At 41.5% G+C, this 19,342-nt stretch overlaps 1 protein-coding gene across 6 annotated transcripts in view; it reads right to left on the reverse strand.

The window, feature by feature from the left end:
- The window catches only part of sobpa (sine oculis binding protein homolog (Drosophila) a), an 85,929-nt gene that overhangs the window by 7,323 nt on the left and 59,264 nt on the right, over positions 1 to 19,342 (reverse strand). For all 6 annotated transcript variants that reach the window (XM_066701521.1, XM_066701486.1, XM_066701512.1 and 3 more), the window contains one exon: positions 8,540 to 10,537. In XM_066701521.1, coding sequence (XP_066557618.1) covers positions 8,549 to 10,537 — 1,989 coding nt within the window. In that variant the 3' untranslated portion in view covers positions 8,540 to 8,548. The remainder of the gene's footprint in view (positions 1 to 8,539; positions 10,538 to 19,342) is intronic.

Here is a 19,342-nt window from a genome sequence, read left to right on the forward strand (position 1 = left end):
AGAAACCCTCCTGTTAGCTTATATTATCTTATTCTTTCCACCGTGCTTCCAACCATGAAGCCTTATCATTTAATAACACCCAGCGACAGCACCTGAACACCGTGCATCTGGGCCCTGACAGCTGCCCGCATGGTGAGAGGTTATCAGACGGGAACAGTGGAGAGGGGCGAGGCTGGGCTGCCTTCCACTAAATCTACACCAAAGGGCGAGCGGACCTTGTCTGTGGAGAGCATACCTGACTTTTCACTCCTGTGAGTCCAAGAACAATTCTAGCTCAGGGCCCAACAGCGAACATTGTTGGACACCCCCACGTGAGGACATATTGTATGTCTGACTTCACTCACAAATTGGCCACTGAGGACAGAGGAACTGGGAGGGAGGATGGGGAGGCTGATGAAAATGAAAAATCAGACCAAACAGATTGGTGTTGCTCATAGATTCACAAGGTGGGGAAAGCAGAAAACACATCCTCAATTCATATAAATGTTACAGAGAAAACAAAAAACAAGCCATAACCACATTCTGAGACAGGGGCCACTGAAGCATGCATGGCTCTCATTGACTTCCACTGGAGAAAAGACCATCTCTTACTGTCAATGACAAGCTGAGCTGGTCTTGCATGGGGAACAGGGGGTTTGCATCAAAACAGATTATAAAATACTTTCTGCTGTATTGCAACAATGGGAACTTAAATGCAGATAATGATATGCTAATGGTGGTTCGACTGCAGAGTGCACAATGAAGGGTTAGACTGATTTTCTGGGTTCCAGGTTCATAAGGATTTGACGTTTCTTTCATGTGAACAGGCAGAAGAGATATCAGAATAAAATAAAACAATGAATTAAAGAGTTGGAAAATAAAAACAAAGCATGGCTCTGTACCTCTCAGTCTTTGTGATTCTAAGTCTTTTGAGAGGTGCTCTGTTCAGTAGACCCTGTTCTTTATTTAACACCTGCTGTCCACTCCCACTTACACAGTACACCCTAACTGAGTTCAATTCATAATTCAGTTTTCAGGATTTAAAAGCAATTTCAAATCCATTATATGGAAGGACAGCAGGACATGAAACAAGAATGGATTTGTTATGTCAAAGATTATTTTTGTGCCTTGTCTTTCACTTGTTTGACTGTGACAAAGGGATATTTAATTAAAATGTTTCTATTCCACAATACATATTCCTCCTTTAATTAACATTAATCACTGCACAGAATGCAACAAGAGTCCAGAATGCATTATTATTCGAAACAGCATTTTTCATACTGAAATTAGCTTTCAGATTCTTATCTCGCTTAGGAAGCAGGAGCAAAAGTTGACAAAAAATACAGAAAGACAAAAAGATGGTGACATTTCTTTTATCAGTGAGGCCATCACACATGGCAGTCAGAGACTGTGCAGAGGAACATGGTAGCAGTCAGTATGTTAACCCTTATGTCTAACCAGAAATAAAGAATCACCACTACAGCAGTCTCAGTACAATATTGTTCTCTTCTGTATCAATCAGAGCACCACTGCTGTTTGTGTGAGGGACATCTGTAAATGTTGAATTTGTTCTGTTTTGTTGGTATTCATCTAATCAGTCATTTTATTTCAGCTTTTTTCCTTGGAAGGTCCTCAATTAGCCAACAATCAAAACTTTGACCTGCGTGAATTGCAAAGAATAAATATGTACGGTATCCTGTTTGTTTTGTAAATAGTGTCTTTGGACAAAAAATGAAACAACGATAGGGTTCAAATTTTGTAATTTGAGATTGGCAGGTAAGGCAGAGTTATGTTTTGGCTAAGGCCTTATACTCTATAGGCAGTTTAAAACTCACAGTGACTGATGTATTTGAATCTTAAGTTAAAAAAGAATGAAAAAAAAACTTTGTGGATTACTATATTGTGTAAAGTCACAAATCTCTGAATCCCACATTCACACAGATGCTTTAGAAAATGTAAACAGTACATTCCTGAACGAATGAATGACATTACTGGTTAAAATAAGAGCTCTTCCGCATTGCGTTAGACTGCCTGCGAATTTGTTTTGTCAGCAGCGGGAGATACAAGAAATCACAACCCTGATCCAGACACCTCTTCACTCTATAATCTGAGGAGTATACTTGCGTGCTATAAAGGCATTTATTTTGGCTAACAGAATCTTCACAAAAAAATACATGAAACACAAAGAAACTTTCTGGGAACTGTTTCAAGCATCTGTGAAGAGAACGAGATATAAGACACAGTTTCAAGTAATTAATCACTTTTCTAAAACAGAGCTTGTTATTTTTCCTCTCCGGGTCCTGTGCTAAATTACTTCCCTCAGATGCCAGCAATAAAGTTTCCTCGTGCTTCACAGCCTTCAAAACACTCAGCTGAAATCTCATTTTGTCAGTCAACTCTTTCATTGCAGATTTCCCTAAGAATACTTCAGTTTTTAATCTTTTGTAAACTTATTTTTCAGCTTGACTAGAGGTGATGCGATTCTGTGCTGTGGGATATTAAGAATTACATTGGTGTAACTTTCACCCAGGATACAGGCTAGGCTACTGAGTTTCATAGACAAGCTTGCTAATTCAGCTGCTTCTTTTTTGCCACGCATCCCTTTGTTTGTGTTCTCAGTGAACCCCAATTAACAATGATCACATTCGCAGAGTTTTCCTGTGTGCAATTACAGAGCCGAACGCATTGAGGGAGCAGTGGGCAGATCTCTGACACTGAACTGCATGGGAGGTAATACTGACACGCAGCGCTTCTTCAATGCAAACTGCATGAAACAGGGAAGTCAAGCACAATCGGGGGTGGGGGGGGGAAGAGTTGGTCCTGCGGCACAGAGTGCGCAGAGTTCAGCTCTTTAAACAAATCAAAGTAAGCCACAGTAAGAATTCCTTAAATACTGTATTATTACAGAAACAAACTTTGACCAGATGTAACTAGCAGTGCAAGGGGACCCCACTGTGAATACTTCCATGTCAGAGTCTTCAAATAATCTCAACGCTCATAAGCCATGCATAGATTGACATTTTTGCACTGCTTATTTCTTAAACTATAAGCAGTGAAGTGAACAAGGTCAATAACTCGCTCCAGGGGGAACTTGACTGTGGGTTGAGTGTGGAGTAAGAGGACATTAGTGTACTGAGCTCTGATGCTGTTTAGAGCATTAAAACTCAATCTGGCTGCACAGTAGGAGGCACACTCACCACACATCCCAGCTCCCATAACACATGATCTTAGGGGGCTAATGGAGCTTTTGTTTTTCCAAAGTGGCCATATTTCTAAGGATCTGTCTCCCTCCTAGGCATTTACAATTCCAGGAAAGATCTCACGACATAGCGAGAGCCAGCAGGGGTGTTACCTCACTGCTGCGGCTCCAAGTAAAGGTCAGATCTCTCAAGGCTAAAAGATGAAGCCCTGTGGCAAAAAATAGAAACGGAGAAAAATGGGAAGCGGTAGGAAGCACACAAGAGCTCCAGTGTTACGTGTCCTCCTTTATAAAGCGCAGAGCAACATCTGGAAGTTTTTTTTGTAATCCTCCTAGTTGGTAAACCTCTGTCACTTAAAATCAACTAATTCCCACAAAAAAGGATATACTGTACAACATCATTGTAAGTAGATTTCGAATAAGATCCATCTATCTGTGTGTGTGTGTGTGTGTGTGTGTGTGTGTGTTTCTCAAGGGAGAGGCTAGTTAGGGTTTCTGAAAAAGGTCACATCTGTCCTCTTCTAAAACCCTGCACTGTGGCAAATGAACCTGTGGGAGTACACCATGCTCGGACCTAGGCCTTGGTGTCTAAAATTTCTAAATAAATGACCAATTGCTCCTATAAATTTCCTTCAAATAAGTGTGTGATTCTGTGGGTGTGCAGGGTGTGGAAACATATGGTTCTGATAGGTCATCTTCGAGGCTCAGGCAGAGATTGAGGGGTGCATGTATTATTATTTTTTTGTCCAGACTAGCTCTATGTGTTCTTTGTGTTTACTCTGTGTGTGCTGAGAAACATACATTATCAATAAATGTACATTAAGTAATAGCGGCCTGAGAGAATGTTTTCCATCATGAATCTCACACAGGTTTCTAAGTCTCCTAACTGTAGAAAGATGTTACTTCGCCCTAAAAAGGGTGGAGTTGTCTGAAGACTGTAAAATATGCACTGGACTTGCCAATACTAAAGAACACTACAGGCAAGCTGGAGAAAGGGAACATTGTCCTGCAGGTGAGGTAGAGTCTGATTCACTATCTAACATAACATAACGTGGCATATTCTCCCCTCTTCACAGAAGACACATATTTTGCATATTAAGTTGTTGTTACCTGTGAGTACACGCTACACTGTTTATATATCTCTCTCTCTCAGTTTTGGGCAATGTTGGGGTGCAATGCGTAACTCTTTATATGATTAGACATCTGAGGTAACATAACAGCGAACCTAAATACACATGACCTATGCTGCTACTATATATATTTACACTGTAAATACACTGTACACAAGTACTCAGTCACTACTTACAATCAACCATTGTCAATCTAATGCAGAATGTTATACCTTGAAAAAAGCAATGTAGTGTAGATACAATACAATTCATGTGTTGATAGTGCTTTAAACATTGGTATGCCATATACACTCACCTAAAGGATTATTAGGAACACCATACTAATACTGTGTTTGACCCCCTTTCGCCTTCAGAACTGCCTTAATTCTACGTGGCATTGATTCAACAAGGTGCTGAAAGCATTCTTTAGAAATGTTGGCCCATATATAGATAGGATAGCATCTTGCAGTTGATGGAGATTTGTGGGATGCACATCCAGGGCACGAAGCTCCCGTTCCACCACATCCCAAAGATGCTCTATTGGGTTGAGATCTGGTGACTGTGGGGGCCAGTTTAGTACAGTGAACTCATTGTCATGTTCAAGAAACCAATTTGAAATGATTCGACCTTTGTGACATGGTGCATTATCCTGCTGGAAGTAGCCATCAGAGGATGGGTACATGGTGGTCATAAAGGGATGGACATGGTCAGAAACAATGCCCAGGTAGGCCGTGGCATTTAAACGATGCCCAATTGGCACTAAGGGGCCTAAAGTGTGCCAAGAAAACATCCCCCACACCATTACACCACCACCAGCAGCCTGCACAGTGGTAACAAGGCATGATGGATCCATGTTCTCATTCTGTTTACGCCAAATTCTGACTCTACCATCTGAATGTCTCAACAGAAATCGAGACTCATCAGACCAGGCAACATTTTTCCAGTCTTCAACTGTCCAATTTTGGTGAGCTTGTGCAAATTGTAGCCTCTTTTTCCTATTTGTAGTGGAGATGAGTGGTACCCGGTGGGGTCTTCTGCTGTTGTAGCCCATCCGCCTCAAGGTTGTACGTGTTGTGGCTTCACAAATGCTTTGCTGCATACCTCGGTTGTAACGAGTGGTTATTTCAGTCGGCCCATTCTCCTCTGACCTCTAGCATCAACAAGGCATTTTCGCCCACAGGACTGCCGCATACTGGATGTTTTTCCCTTTTCACACCATTCTTTGTAAACCCTAGAAATGGTTGTGCGTGAAAATCCCAGTAACTGAGCAGATTGTGAAATACTCAGACCGGCCCGTCTGGCACCAACAACCATGCCACGCTCAAAATTGCTTAAATCACCTTTCTTTCCCATTCAGACATTCAGTTTGGAGTTCAGGAGATTGTCTTGACCAGGACCACACCCTTGAATGCATTGAAGCAACTGCCATGTGATTGGTTGGTTAGATAATTGCATTAATGAGAAATTGAACAGGTGTTCCTAATAATCCTTTAGGTGAGTGTATAATGCAGTGAATGCATATAATGAAGTGTTTCTTCAACATAACAGGTAGCAGATTATATATGTCTGTATGTGTGTGTGTGTGTGTGTGTGTGTGTGTCTGTGTCTGAGAGATGGTGAAGAGTCCTTGGTAAAAGCTCCCATAACACACACTGCTTTTATTTTAATTTTTCATATTTTTGCAGGAAAAGTCATTTCCCTATGATTCAAATGTGAACTTGAATAAATAACCTCAAATTGTTAGATGGCATAGTTAAGTTGAATAATGAATTACTTTACAGTGAAATAACTGCAGCCGTATCTAATCCCTGGAACCTGTCCCTGTTGCAGATCCACAACACATTGTAACGCTCTCCTCAGCCCTGTTTTATACAGAACCTGACGCAATGGGGGTTACATATTTCCGTGCAGGGATAAACATGAAAATAATACAATACTTATTTATAACCCACATTAATAAATGTAAATAAATAGCTCGAAAATAAACGACATACACGGTTTAACATTTCAAGAGTGTGACAGGCGTGCTGTTCTTTCACACAACACACCCAGTGTGTGTTAGTTCAAATGGTATGCACATATCCACATGGAAAGATCAGGTTACATATATTGCAATAAAAAATACAAAACAAGAACAGAGAAAACAAGATGACATTTAAGTGTTTCCTGACTTGAAATTCTGAACTTGGCTGCTGCTGTCTGATCTCAGGGATATTTTGAAGACTTTTAGCTGCAAATACATATGACGTTGCTAAAAAAAACATTGCAGTAAATTTGCCATGGGGGAAAAAAAGATGGTTTAAAGCGCCACTAAAATCAACCCTTGAGATCAAGTTACAAGAAAAAAAAAATGTTTCCTGTGGTTATTACTGGCAATAAACTGCGATTTCATGAGCAATGGTTGCTAAGGGATACTAAAAGAGCTAAAATGACCCAAGAAATATCATACTGTACTCTTTGTAGGAGTTTCCGTACATATTTCGTTGCAGACCATTAAAGATATTCAGTAGGTGGATGAGCTTGTAGTAATGCATTAGCCTTCCACTGCTGAAGGCTGGGTCTTGAATATAGTGTGGGTCACAAGTCATTCTGCTGCAATAAACACACATCTCACAGGGAAGCAGGCAACAGAACAGAACCATCTCCAAACTGGTGTTAACTGCGTGTGAAAGAGCTGCTGGAGAGTCCTTGGTGAAGGCCACAACAGGGGAGCTCCCATGATTACATTTAAGATGATTTCCCTAGTGATAAATAAATAAATAACAAGCTCTTCGCTGCTATATAGGGCCATATGGATATATCATGTGATCAAGGAACTTCTAGCTGCAAGGCCAAATTACAGGTAATTCAATATATTTAAACTCCTCTTAGAAGCAAGATTGAATAAGAATAAGTATGTTTGGAAAATAACTGCTTGGGGAATTCATGAAAATTCAAAAACAAAAACAGAGGTTTAGGAAGACAATTCTATACAAAACATATGGTAAATTGGAGATAATGTATTGTACCCTTATATGATTCCCTTTTTAAACCAAAGGCAAATGACCAAAAAGTAGTCCTAGAAATTCACAGAATCAGATTTTCTTCACACGCTTTTTTGTAATCCAAAAATGAGTCTTCCAAATTGTATGTAATTTCCATACTGTCACTTTTGCTTATGAACTAGGCAGTGTGCATCTTTTCATGGGATTTAGTTGTGCCTTTCAAGTTTCATTGTTTCACCACAATGACTCCCTGGCTACATGCTTCCCAGAAGTACAGCAGGGCTTTCAAGCCTCGCAACAAATGTCTCCCAGACAAAAGGCATTGTTTCTGAGCAGGGCTTTAATAACCCTCTTCTGCAAAGTAACATCCGGGTTCCCTTGTTCTGCGACTGCACAGTGTCAAGGTCCCGTCAACTTCCAGCCCCCAGTCATTTGTGATTTAAAACAGTGGGATTCAAACACAGCTGATAACAATCTGGAGAGACCCGTCTGGAGCTACACATTCATCACTCCACTCTGAGACATCCAGACAAACGCACTGGTGAAGAGCGCGGCGTCTGAAGCAAGAGCGGGCAGACAGTCATCTTTTAAAGCATTGAGAATATGCTATATATGATATGTGGATTATGTACAAATGATTAATTAAATACAGAATGCTAAACCTTGGGCCTCTGCCAGGGAGAGTATCCAGGTCATTATCACAAGATTGCAAAGCCCTTTTACCATCCCATTTTCACCATTTATTTTCCTCATACTACACTCCAAAGGAAATCTTTGGGAAAAGGCTTTATCTCAAAAGAAACTCCTTTAAGCACTTCCATAATGTAATGCCTTTCTCAATCTGTTTGGTTTAGAAGGCTTTTCCTTACACTGTGGATACTAAGGTGTACAAACATTATGATTCCTAGGCACTGTTCGATGCACAGTTTTAAACTGCAATAAAAACAGGCTCTGAAAAAACACAGTGAAGGCACCAGCTATCATGACAAGACACAATGAAAAATCACTGCAGCAGTTGAAACAACCAAGTAAAATGAAAGGCATATACACTGGAAAATGTTCACTAATGACACCTTACATGTAAGGAAATCTAGTTTCATTGAAGATTTTCCTCAGAATGGCATACTTTGATCAGTTGGGCTCATTTGTATTTTGTGTGAATACTCAAATTTAATGGAAATCTGGTGGAAAAGGTGAGAGCAGTGCAAACCACAGAGCCTGTAAAGAGATCTCCTTTGTGGAAACTGTAGGGATGTAATGAGACCAACCTTTTGATTTTATTTGTTCTGATTGCGAATTCGTAGGCACCTCCTCTTTAGTGGTGGCTCAATGTCCTCGGGTCCCGTGCTGAGCAGGGGTGTGGAGATGATGCAGGGTGTGATGGCAGTCTTTTCTGCGGGTTTTGGCACGGGCTGAATGACACAGCCGGCCTTGGGCAACATGCGCAGGGCGTAGGCGTGGTCCTCGTCGGCTGGGTTGTTCAGGTTGGGGTCCTGTTTGTCCCCACCGCCCAAGGGCTCCTCTGATGAAGCCTTCTTACCTGTGTCCAGCTCCAGCTGAAAGCCCCCAGGCCCCGTGCAGTTGTTCTCCTTCACCGACTCCAGCTCGCTCACGGTCGGCTCTTCCGGCGGCAGCGGTTGCGCCGTCTTCCGAGGCTCTGCACGCAGCTCTGAGAAGGCGCTCTTGCTGGTGACGTCAGGAGTCTTTGTGCCGTTCACTATGACGTTGCACCCGGCGGCGGGGCTGGGCTCTGGCCCCGAGCTGCTTGAAATCAGACTGTGCTGCGGCTGCTGCTGTGAGGGTGGCGCCCCCCCGCAGTGCGCAGGGTCACTGCAGGGCAAAGCCGGGGGGTCCACAGGACTGCAGGTGTCTCTGCACTCCTGTTCTACTCCACTGCAGTTCCTCTTGTCCTCACCCAAGAAAGCCAGATTTAGGACGCTGTGTGGTTCATGTTCGACTTTCACCTGAGCACTTGGCACCGCCCTTTGAATGACATGCTGAAGCCTAGACCGCCGGCCCATTGTCAAGTCTATGACACCATCTTGTAGCAAAGCAGGAGAGTTTGTGAGGGAAAACCTAGACTTTACTGGGCTCTCAGCTTTCACTGTCAAATCTACAACTTCAGTTCTTCCCTGTCCAGGAGGGGATTGGTTTAACAAATGGCCTGAAAAACCTGGAGGAAGTTCTGTGGCTTTTGAAGGCCCTTGCTTGTTGTCGCCATCGCCTCTGGAGCCAGGAGAAAAAAGCCGGGTGTCCTTGGACTCACTTGATTCTGACGATGTGCTTGGAATGATGTTCTCACCGTTTCCAGGGAGACCAGATGACCCCTTTGTGTTGAAGGGGATAGGGACAGGGATAGGGATAGGGACTGGGAGTGGAACAATGACAGGGTATGGCACCAGCAAGGTTGGAGGTGGCACCAGTGGGGCAAGGGATGGCACGCCAAAGTTCATCATTTGTGGCATAGGCATGTGGCCGTTTGGCATCATGTTGATGTGTGGGAAGGGCAAGCCTGGCATGGGGGCACCAGGGTGTGGAGGTATCATTCCAGGAGGGTTACCGGACATTGTGGGCGTCGAGGGTGGGTGGATGTGTGGGGAGAGCATGGGCCTGTGCATCGGGCTGGATGTTGGGCCTAGGTTCCTGGGGGGCGGAGGTGGGCCAATGCCAGGAATCATTTGGTTTGACAGGGGACTGTTTGGGCTGGGAGTGTGGGGTGCCCGGAGGAAAGGGGGACGAATCATTGGGTGATCCATGAAGAAGGGCAGGGGCATGGGCCCACGGTGAGTCATAACCATGGGCGGGCTGCCCGGTGGGACACCCATGGGTGGTGGAGGAAGGGACACTGGAGGGGGGAGTGTAGGACTCTCGTGTGGCTTGGGGCCTGGAGTAGGAATTTTGGCAGAGGAACACATGGCAGTAGCTTCGCAGGGGGAGGCCGAAGCCGAGCCTGAGGGCCCGGGGAGTTGATTGGACCCAGCCATGCCTACGCCTGGAGACGGCGCTTTCCGGCGCAGCTCCCCCAGGGGGGTGTTCCAGGACTCTGGAGTCAGGAGCTGCACACCGCTGCTCTCCGGTTTGCTCTCCATTGGCGGGTGCCCGGGGTTGCAGAGGCCAGCTGGGAGGTTGGCCTGAGTCTCCTTGTAGAAAATGTCCATCTTGTACTGGTTGAGGCATTTTGCACTGCAGAACTGAAGCCGTCTCTCTCCAGCTCCAAAGTCCAGGTACTCTTTTGTGTGTCGAATGTGCTTGCACCAGTCGCACACCTGAAACACAAGAAAGAAAGAGAGGAATGTGAAAACATGACTGAGCAAAAAGGGTTAAATATATATTAAAAATATATTTATTTCCAGTCTTATATGCTATACAATTCTCTGCCATAGAGAACTTTCTGTTTCATGTTTCTGTGGAGTATAAAATGTATTGTAATTTTCAGAAGACAATGACATCACATTCAATTATTATGGGAATCTGTGGAATAGGTTTATATAACCCCTTTAAATATTGTTGGGTTAAATAAAGAGTTTTAACCCAAATAAAGAGTTCTGCCATCTGCTATCAAATTGTTCCCTGTTCTGCCTACATTTTACAACATTCCCATTTACTCTGTGGTCCACATCTATTGCATTAACTGAATGCTAAAGGAATTAACAGGAGAAAATATGCCAACACCACCCCAGGGCATAGCTTTAGGGCTAAACATTGAACTCTAGTAAAAAGCTTTTTCTTCAGTGGGGCAATTTGAAAGAATAAGGTTATAGCAATGTCAGGTAAATTCACAACATAATGCAGAACAAAGGTAGTGTACTGTAAGAGCAAGATACAGGGCGAATAATGCAGAACAAAGACTATGAATAGAGGTAACTGTATTCAATAAAGAAAAATGTAATATGAATATTTGAAAATATTTTTTTTCCAAAATTGAATGGATCCTGGGTAAAAACACTTAAAGGGTTGAATAAATACATACAGTGAGGGAAAAAAGTATTTGATCCCCTGCTGATTTTGTACGTTTTCTCACTGACAAAGAAATGATCAGTCTATAATTTTAATGGTAGGTGTATTTTAACAGTGAGAGACAGAATAACAACAAACAAATCAATGAAAAACGCATTTCAAAAAGTTATAAATTGATTTGCATGTTAATGAGGGAAATAAGTATTTGATCCCGTATCAATCAGCAAGATTTCTGGCTCCCAGGTGTCTTTTATGCAGGTAACGAGCTGAGATTAGGAGCACTCTCTTAAAGGGAGTGCTCCTAATCTCAGCTCGTTACCTGTATAAAAGACACCTGTCCACAGAAGCAATCAATCAATCAAATTCCAAACTCTCCACCACGGCCAAGACCAAAGAGCTGTCCAAGGATGTCAGGGACAAGATTGTAGACCTACACAAGGCTGGAATGGTCTACAAGACCATCGCCAAGCAGCTTGGTGAGAAGGTGACAACAGTTGGTGCGATTATTCGCAAATGGAAGAAACACAAAATAACTGTCAGTCTCCCTCGGTCTGGGGCTCCATGCAAGATCTCACCTCGTGGAGTTTCAATGATCATGAGAACGGTGAGGAATCATCCCAGAACTACACGGGAGGATCTTGTTAATGATCTCAAGGCAGCTGGGACCATAGTCACCAAGAAAACAATTGGTAACACACTACGCCGTGAAGGACTGAAATCCTGCAGCGCCCGCAAGGTCCCCCTGCTCAAGAAAGCACATGTACAGGCCCGTCTGAAGTTTGCCAATGAACATCTGAATGATTCAGAGGAGAACTGGGTGAAAGTGTTGTGGTCAGATGAGACCAAAATCGAACTCTTTGGCATCAACTCAACTCGCCGTGTTTGGAGGAGGAGGAATGACCCCAAGAACACCATCCCCACCGTCAAACATGGAGGTGGAAACATTATGCTTTGGGGGTGTTTTTCTGCTAAGGGGACAGGACAACTGCACTGCATTAAAAGGGACGATGGATGGGGCCATGTACCGTCAAATGTTGGGTGAGAACCTCCTTCCCTCAGCCAGGGCATTGAAAATGGGTCGTGGATGGGTATTCCAGCATGACAATGACCCAAAACACACAGCCAAGGCAACAAAGGAGTGGCTCAAGAAGAAGCACATTAAGGTCCTGGAGTGGCCTAGCCAGTCTCCAGACCTTAATCCCATAGAAAATCTGTGGAGGGAGCTGAAGGTTCGAGTTACCAAACGTCAGCCTCGCAACCTTAATGACTTGGAGAGGATCTGCAAAGAGGAGTGGGACAAAATCCCTCCTGAGATGTGTGCAAACCTGGTGACCAACTACAAGAAACGTCTGACCTCTGTGATTGCCAACAAGGGTTTTGCCACCAAGTACTAAGTCGAAGGGGTCAAATACTTATTTCCCTCATTAACATGCAAATCAATTTATAACTTTTTTGAAATGCGTTTTTCTGGATTTGTTTGTTGTTATTCTGTCTCTCACTGTTAAAATACACCTACCATTCAAATTATAGACTGATCATTTCTTTGTCAGTGGGCAAACGTACAAAATCAGCAGGGGATCAAATACTTTTTTCCCTCACTGTATGTATAATGCTTAGTTTCCATGGGCATTTATACTGGTGTAAGTGTTCTAAGCCTGTGTAATTGAGTTTATTTGTCCAGGAGTAACATGTACTGTAAACCTGAAGAAAGCCAAGCACCTTGATAAGTTAAAGCCTCCCTTTACTAATGCTACTGAGTAACCATTGTGCAGTAAGCATTATTTGCTGGTGAATAACAAACATGATAAAAGACAAATCCTGAATGAAGACTATCCTCTTTTGCTGGTGAACATGTTACTGAAAATAGTGGGTTGTGACTGCTGCATTGATTGGTTTCTCTCCAGCGCTCTCTAAAGTCACCTCCATCTATATCACCACTTCCTCTTCCAGTAAAAAATGTACACTATTCACACGGACACTCTCTACTGATTTCTGCAGCTTTCAATAATTCATTAAGTTACTGCAAACTGAGAGGAAGTGTGGGAAAACCATATGCATGTGTGATTTGGTGTTGGTGGGAGCGAAGGACATTTACAATTGCACAGGTAACTGTTATATTATCTCTACTGTTGATTTTTTCACTCATTCATGAATTCATACATTAAGTCATTACAACTGCTTGACGTCTGTCTTAAAGAATTTGCATTTTGTATAAGAAGTATCTATCAGAAAACATGTACAGGGATAGCTAACTTGGTTCTCTTCATTCAGTGCGCTTTTGCTGATTTGCACAAGATCAAACCATCTCAAGTATCGGCAATGAAATGTGTGTAAAGAAACAAGAGATAGCAATGCATAAATGTGACAGCGGCTGCCTACACTGCCAGACCATTCAAGAGACACTGTGTCAGCAGAAATTGAAAAAACAAAAAATACTCCATCTGATATAGGGAGAAACAAAGCAGGACTGTGGGAGTCTCAGAACTTCTCGCAGCGTATGTTTCGCACATGAAAAGCAATTCAGATTGGCAGCAAAGTGGCTGTTTTGATGGCAGAGTCAAAAGTGAGGCTCGGAGGGTGTCGTGAGGTTAGCCACACGGGCCACTCGCTCTGTTTCGCAGCTTTAAGGGGAAGTGGCAGTGACTCACGAGAGTTAATTAAGGCATTAATCAGCTGTCAGGGGTCCCAACAATGTTCATCTATCATCCAGGCCCATAATTCCCCACAGAACGCTAATGTGCTGTGTGATGCTGTTCGATTAGCATTGGTCTGAACTGTGGTCCTTATTTAGCATCTGAACTGCGAGGGGGAAAAAAGCAAGAAAATGTATTCTCTTCGTATGGTGTACCTTTAGGAATGCAAGCACTACACAGTAAGATCTTCTCTCCCACATACCTCTCAACTAAATCGTTATCTGGTCATGACTTTAAACCGAGGAACCCTATTATGTCTTACTTATAACCATACTTAGAATGCTCTTAGAATCACAATAACTGAATTCTAGTTTTTCATATATATGTTAATAGATTTGTCTGAATTGAAAATAGAAGGTTATTGTGGTGTTATGCTGAAGGGAACTGTCTGTGCCTGGGATCAAGCCTTGGTCTTCCTCACCTCAGCCAAGGGCGTTACCAATAGTCAAAGGACCTGGGTTACTGGTTATGTTGCTACTGGCCTTCTGTGTGTGCTCTGTGGACTGGCAAATGACAGTATTTTCTACATAATGTAAAGTTCACTGATTAATAACTTTGAATTAATAAAAATGGCCCCAGTCCTACACAAAGGACGTGAGACCAAAATAAAAATTCAGACCTGCTCTGAATTAAACCAGATCTGAATTTAAAAACACAGTGTTAATAGAAAGGGTCCACTTGGGAGCGCACTATCTGGTCCATTTCACTCTTTGGTTGCTAAAATGTTTTGAAAATAGAACCTCTACGTCTTTTCTTGCAGGATCCTTCAGCAATCACATTGTGCCATGGTAGCTTTCCTAATTACTCCACTGTCTTTGTGGGAAGTGCCCCCATTCTCAGTTAATAATCTGTGTAGACTTTCCATTCTCCTCGGCTGCCGCATCTCACTTCTGTCAACTTTACAGTTCGCCTTTAGGATACTATAAATCCAGTACAAATGCTTTTTACCAAGGCAGAAGAAAAGTAAGTTCAGTACTACTCTTACTCTACAGAAGTTCTCCATACACAGTTTTCAACTTTGAAGGGCAAAACTCACCTTATTGTATTTCAGATTCGTAAACAAAGTAGCTGATCTTCTTTAAAGGAGGAACACCCATCAGTCAAGCTGTCCTGGTCTAAGACAAACTCTCACCATGCATAAACTGCACAAACTGCATCTGCTTCACTTTTACTGAAACACTAGGACTCAGATCCCTAGGTTAACAGCTGTATTGTCTCTGGGTCCTGGAATTTAAATAAGACAGCTAAACTGCACTCCTTACTTTCTCTTCAAGTCAGACCTGCATTTGACTGCTATGATTGCCTATCATTACTGACAAGAAATCCTCAGCCCGAGAGGACAGTGCTAGTTTGCACTGCAGTGAACAAAGGGAACAGTAATAGGTGAGAGCAGGAATTGATTCCATGCAGACACAGGTGACATCAGTTACATGTCAAAACCACAGGCAGAAAAAAACACATTTTAGAAAAATGAGTGGGAAAACTCAAGAAATATGGAAAAAATACCAGTTTATCCCTGCTGAGGTTTACTAAGCAGATACATGACAGCTCTGTATCTATCTCCAGAGAAACAAAGAAGAGTCACCTGTATCCCTGAGGTAGAAAACTGCATCTGCGTTAGAGAAACTGACAGACTCCTACATTATTAAGAACAAGTCCTATCTTCTGAATATGTAGTGAGGAGCATCATAGACAAAATAATAGCTACTATGGAATTATAGTATAATTGGAGTACTGATGTAAACCTTGGCCTTGACATACTTTGTCTACAGTAAATGGACGGGGGGGTCTAATGGTCTAACCTGCTAAAGTCCTCCAATTCCACTTGCACACTCTGATTGTCTATTTTAAAATTACGTGTGTTTCAATTCACATTTAACCACAAGCACCCCTATGGCAATTATTCAAATAGTGCATTTCTTCTTCAGTAAACACATGCTTATGTTACATCTACTGTTGTTGGGGGAGGAAGCCTGGTTATTTAATTTTAGCTCTTGGTACACAGGGATTCAGCAAGTCTTTGAGAGTGAATGCTCTGATACTACACATATTGTATGGGTGAGTTTCAATTTATCAGTGTATATAGCAGGCTTGTGGATTTGCTCTTATGATACAAATATATAGATACAAGGACAATACAGAGTAAAGGAATTCAGAATGACCCAATGCAGAGGATATATTTCACCAAGAAGATGCCGAGCACTAATCAGAGGTGTTTACAGCATGTCCGTTTCCAATTAAAGTACCTGTTGCTTTCAATTATATGCAAGGAAGTAATTTCAGCCCTTAACCTGTTATATAGCTGTTCATGGTAGTGCTCTTGAACATTTTAATTAAAAATGTATTTACATTTTCTGGTGAAAAGACAGATGGGAAGCACTTTACCAGGCAGAACACTGTGGGCGAATTTCACTGCACATTAACACATACATTAATGGAGTGTTTTTTTCCCGTTCGTGTTTTAAACAGATGTATGTTAAAAGTAATTACTGTCACTTGTTTCACAACTCCCCCTGTGCACTTCCATTTACCGGCAGTGTAAACCTAACACTTAAGCTTCATTAAAATATAAAGAGCATCGCTGACACTGGAAGAGTTTAGGGTTTTAACTCTTTCATATTTCACATGTCCAGCGGTTTCCATTTTACCTCTGAAATGTGGAAATGTCTGCTTTCAAATTAATTTCACTGCTCACAATACCTGCTGAGGATCAGTGAGTGACTTCTGATTCCCCAGTCTAACCAGGTCCCCCTGTTCACCACATCAGCCCAGTCACAATGCTGTCATACCCGTGACCCCAGGGATAGTGCTAGCCTCAGTCATTTCTGCCTGAACTCACTGTCAACATGCCAGAGCCCATCTGACACTTGCTTGAATTCACCTGTTAGACACAGTCCTGGGAAATTCCTGGTACAGTGTTCTTATCAAACCCAAAGCAATCTTGTCCCACTAAGTTAAATATACAACTGTAAAACAAATTCCCTTTAGAGTCATATGATTTGAAAAGTTCTCATCACAGTTTATTTACTACTACTGCAACTTTAAAACAAGGTGGAAAAGCAAAAACAAACAGAAAAGCAACACATACATCAATCACAGCACAGACCAAACAATTAGAAATCCAGCACAGGCGACAGTGTGTGACGTGTGTGGTCTGCTGAGATACATTTAGGAGGCTGCTATTCACTATATGCTGAAGTTTAATATTTAATGTATGCTACTATTATTTCATATTCAGTTGGCAGATGCCTTTATCAAAGCCAAGAACACTAAGAATACTCTGTGCCTAACAGAAATGTTGACACATTTCATTTTTGCTACTTGTGTCTTCCTTACCCCTACAACTGTCTCCAAAAACACACAAATAGGAAAAGTAACATTTGCTGACAATTCAGGGGGGAATCTGATTTGATACAAAAATATTTAAATTCCACTAAAACGTAATTGAAGTCTTCCATAAGATTAGAAGTCTAAGAATCTATAAAACTGTACATGTCTGTCATGCTGGAGCGAGCCCTGGGTCCAACCTATTTATGGGTTTATTCCAGAAGTGTCACAACACAGTGTAGACAAGGCCAGGCCCTGCAGGGCATACACTATGCTTCTCAAATTGAAACCTGTATCGGTAACCTGCAGTTTTTTAAATTACATCAATTCTGAAGCATAGCAGTGATGATGGTTGTCACTGTATTCAAACACTGACACAATGAAGGCTTTACAATGACACTAAATGCAATACAAGGGAGCCCCGTTGTCATTAGTTTAGCTCCAGATTTGAAAATGTTTTATTTTGAACATATTTGTCATTGTCAAGTTAAGTTGTTAGTAGTTGTGATGGCTGCTGGGGGGAACACTAATTCTCCTGATTTCCTATTCTGCCTGTGTTCAGGTCTGAGAAAGCTGAGCAGCGTTTGTATTTCATCCCAAGCCGCAGTCATGCCTGTCAGGTGCTCGCCAGCCGGTGCAGAAAGTAATGAAAGTTATGTAGAGTCTGATTGAAAACGTGTAATACTGTTAACCTGGCCTATTGCAAATGATTGCCCAATTATTTTTAATTGGGGACACATATTAATCTGATACAGTTCAGGTTGAACTGTAAGATGAAATCGATTTGTGTCACTACTAAAGCCACACATACAGAACAAGTATAAGTAAGCGTTAGATAAAAAACACAGTTTGTTAAGGAGATACATGCTTGGTTTCTTTCTTACCCTCACATTAATGCTATTTTATAACATTTTAACCACTAGCCTAAATACAGTAAATTCTTAATGCAAACCAGTAACCTTTTAAAAGGTCTGTATCATTGCGTGCTACAAAGGAGTTCTTTATCGGTTTCTGTTTTAAACTTTGAAGACTGGATTTTGATGTATATGAATATGATAGCAACTATGAATTGAACTGGACTTTGATTGAACTATGATGTATGCTTTGCATTTTATATGAACTATATATAATCTACACTTAACTTCTGCACTTTTGTCATTTTAAATTATAATTGAATTATGCTTAATTACAGTATTGTATTACTGCACTATTTTATCGTCGCTCAATAAATAAGTAATAGTAACAGCAAACTTACTATTTCAAGTTTAACAGTATTTTAACAGTATTACTTTTTAACAGCAGTTTACATTTCAGTTTAGGAAGAGGACACTTAATAATTAGTCATAAATTAAAAAGATGCTTTTATCCAAAGAGACTTATACATAGGGACTAGGGGCTGGATTAAATCAAAACTTTGACCCACCCACTAATAGAAAATTACAGAACTGTACTTAGTTGCGGCTTCATTTTTAGTAAGATGACACTTTCTTCTAATCATAAATGCACCCACTATGATGAACAGGTTTGTAGTTTGCTATTAGCGGGTGGGTCAAAGTTTTGATTTAATCCGGCACTAGGTCATGAACTATTGCACACACAGCTGTTTATGCAGTCACTAACAATAGGACTTTAGTTTTTCATTTCATCCAAAGGACAGAGCACAAGGAAAGACACTGTAACTTATACAGGGTGACCTTCTCATGAGAAGTCCTTTTTCTGAACACTGGACTAATTCCAGTGTGCTATGCTTTTATGCTGTAAAAATTAACTAAAAAAAGATTAGGATGAATCATAGTTAATTAGACAAGTAATCCTGAAGATGCATGTTAATTGTTATGCCCTTTCAATTTAATTGAATTAACTTCTAATATTTCTAGAACTATTTGGAGGTATTTTTCTGGTGGTAATTCCACAGTGGCTGGTTGGTAATAGACAATGGTAATCAATAAGTCTGATCTCCAGAGAAACTCTACTCCCCCCATAAGAGAATTAAAGATTTTTAGAAGTGTGAGTTTTTCCCTTATAAAAAAAGAACAATGACACAAAAGTGATTGTTTAAGCTATTTCAGAAACTAATAGAAGACAGATTTGATA

The sequence above is a fragment of the Amia ocellicauda genome, chromosome 1 (assembly GCF_036373705.1).
Source record: "Amia ocellicauda isolate fAmiCal2 chromosome 1, fAmiCal2.hap1, whole genome shotgun sequence".
NCBI classification, from domain to species: Eukaryota; Metazoa; Chordata; class Actinopteri; order Amiiformes; family Amiidae; genus Amia; species Amia ocellicauda.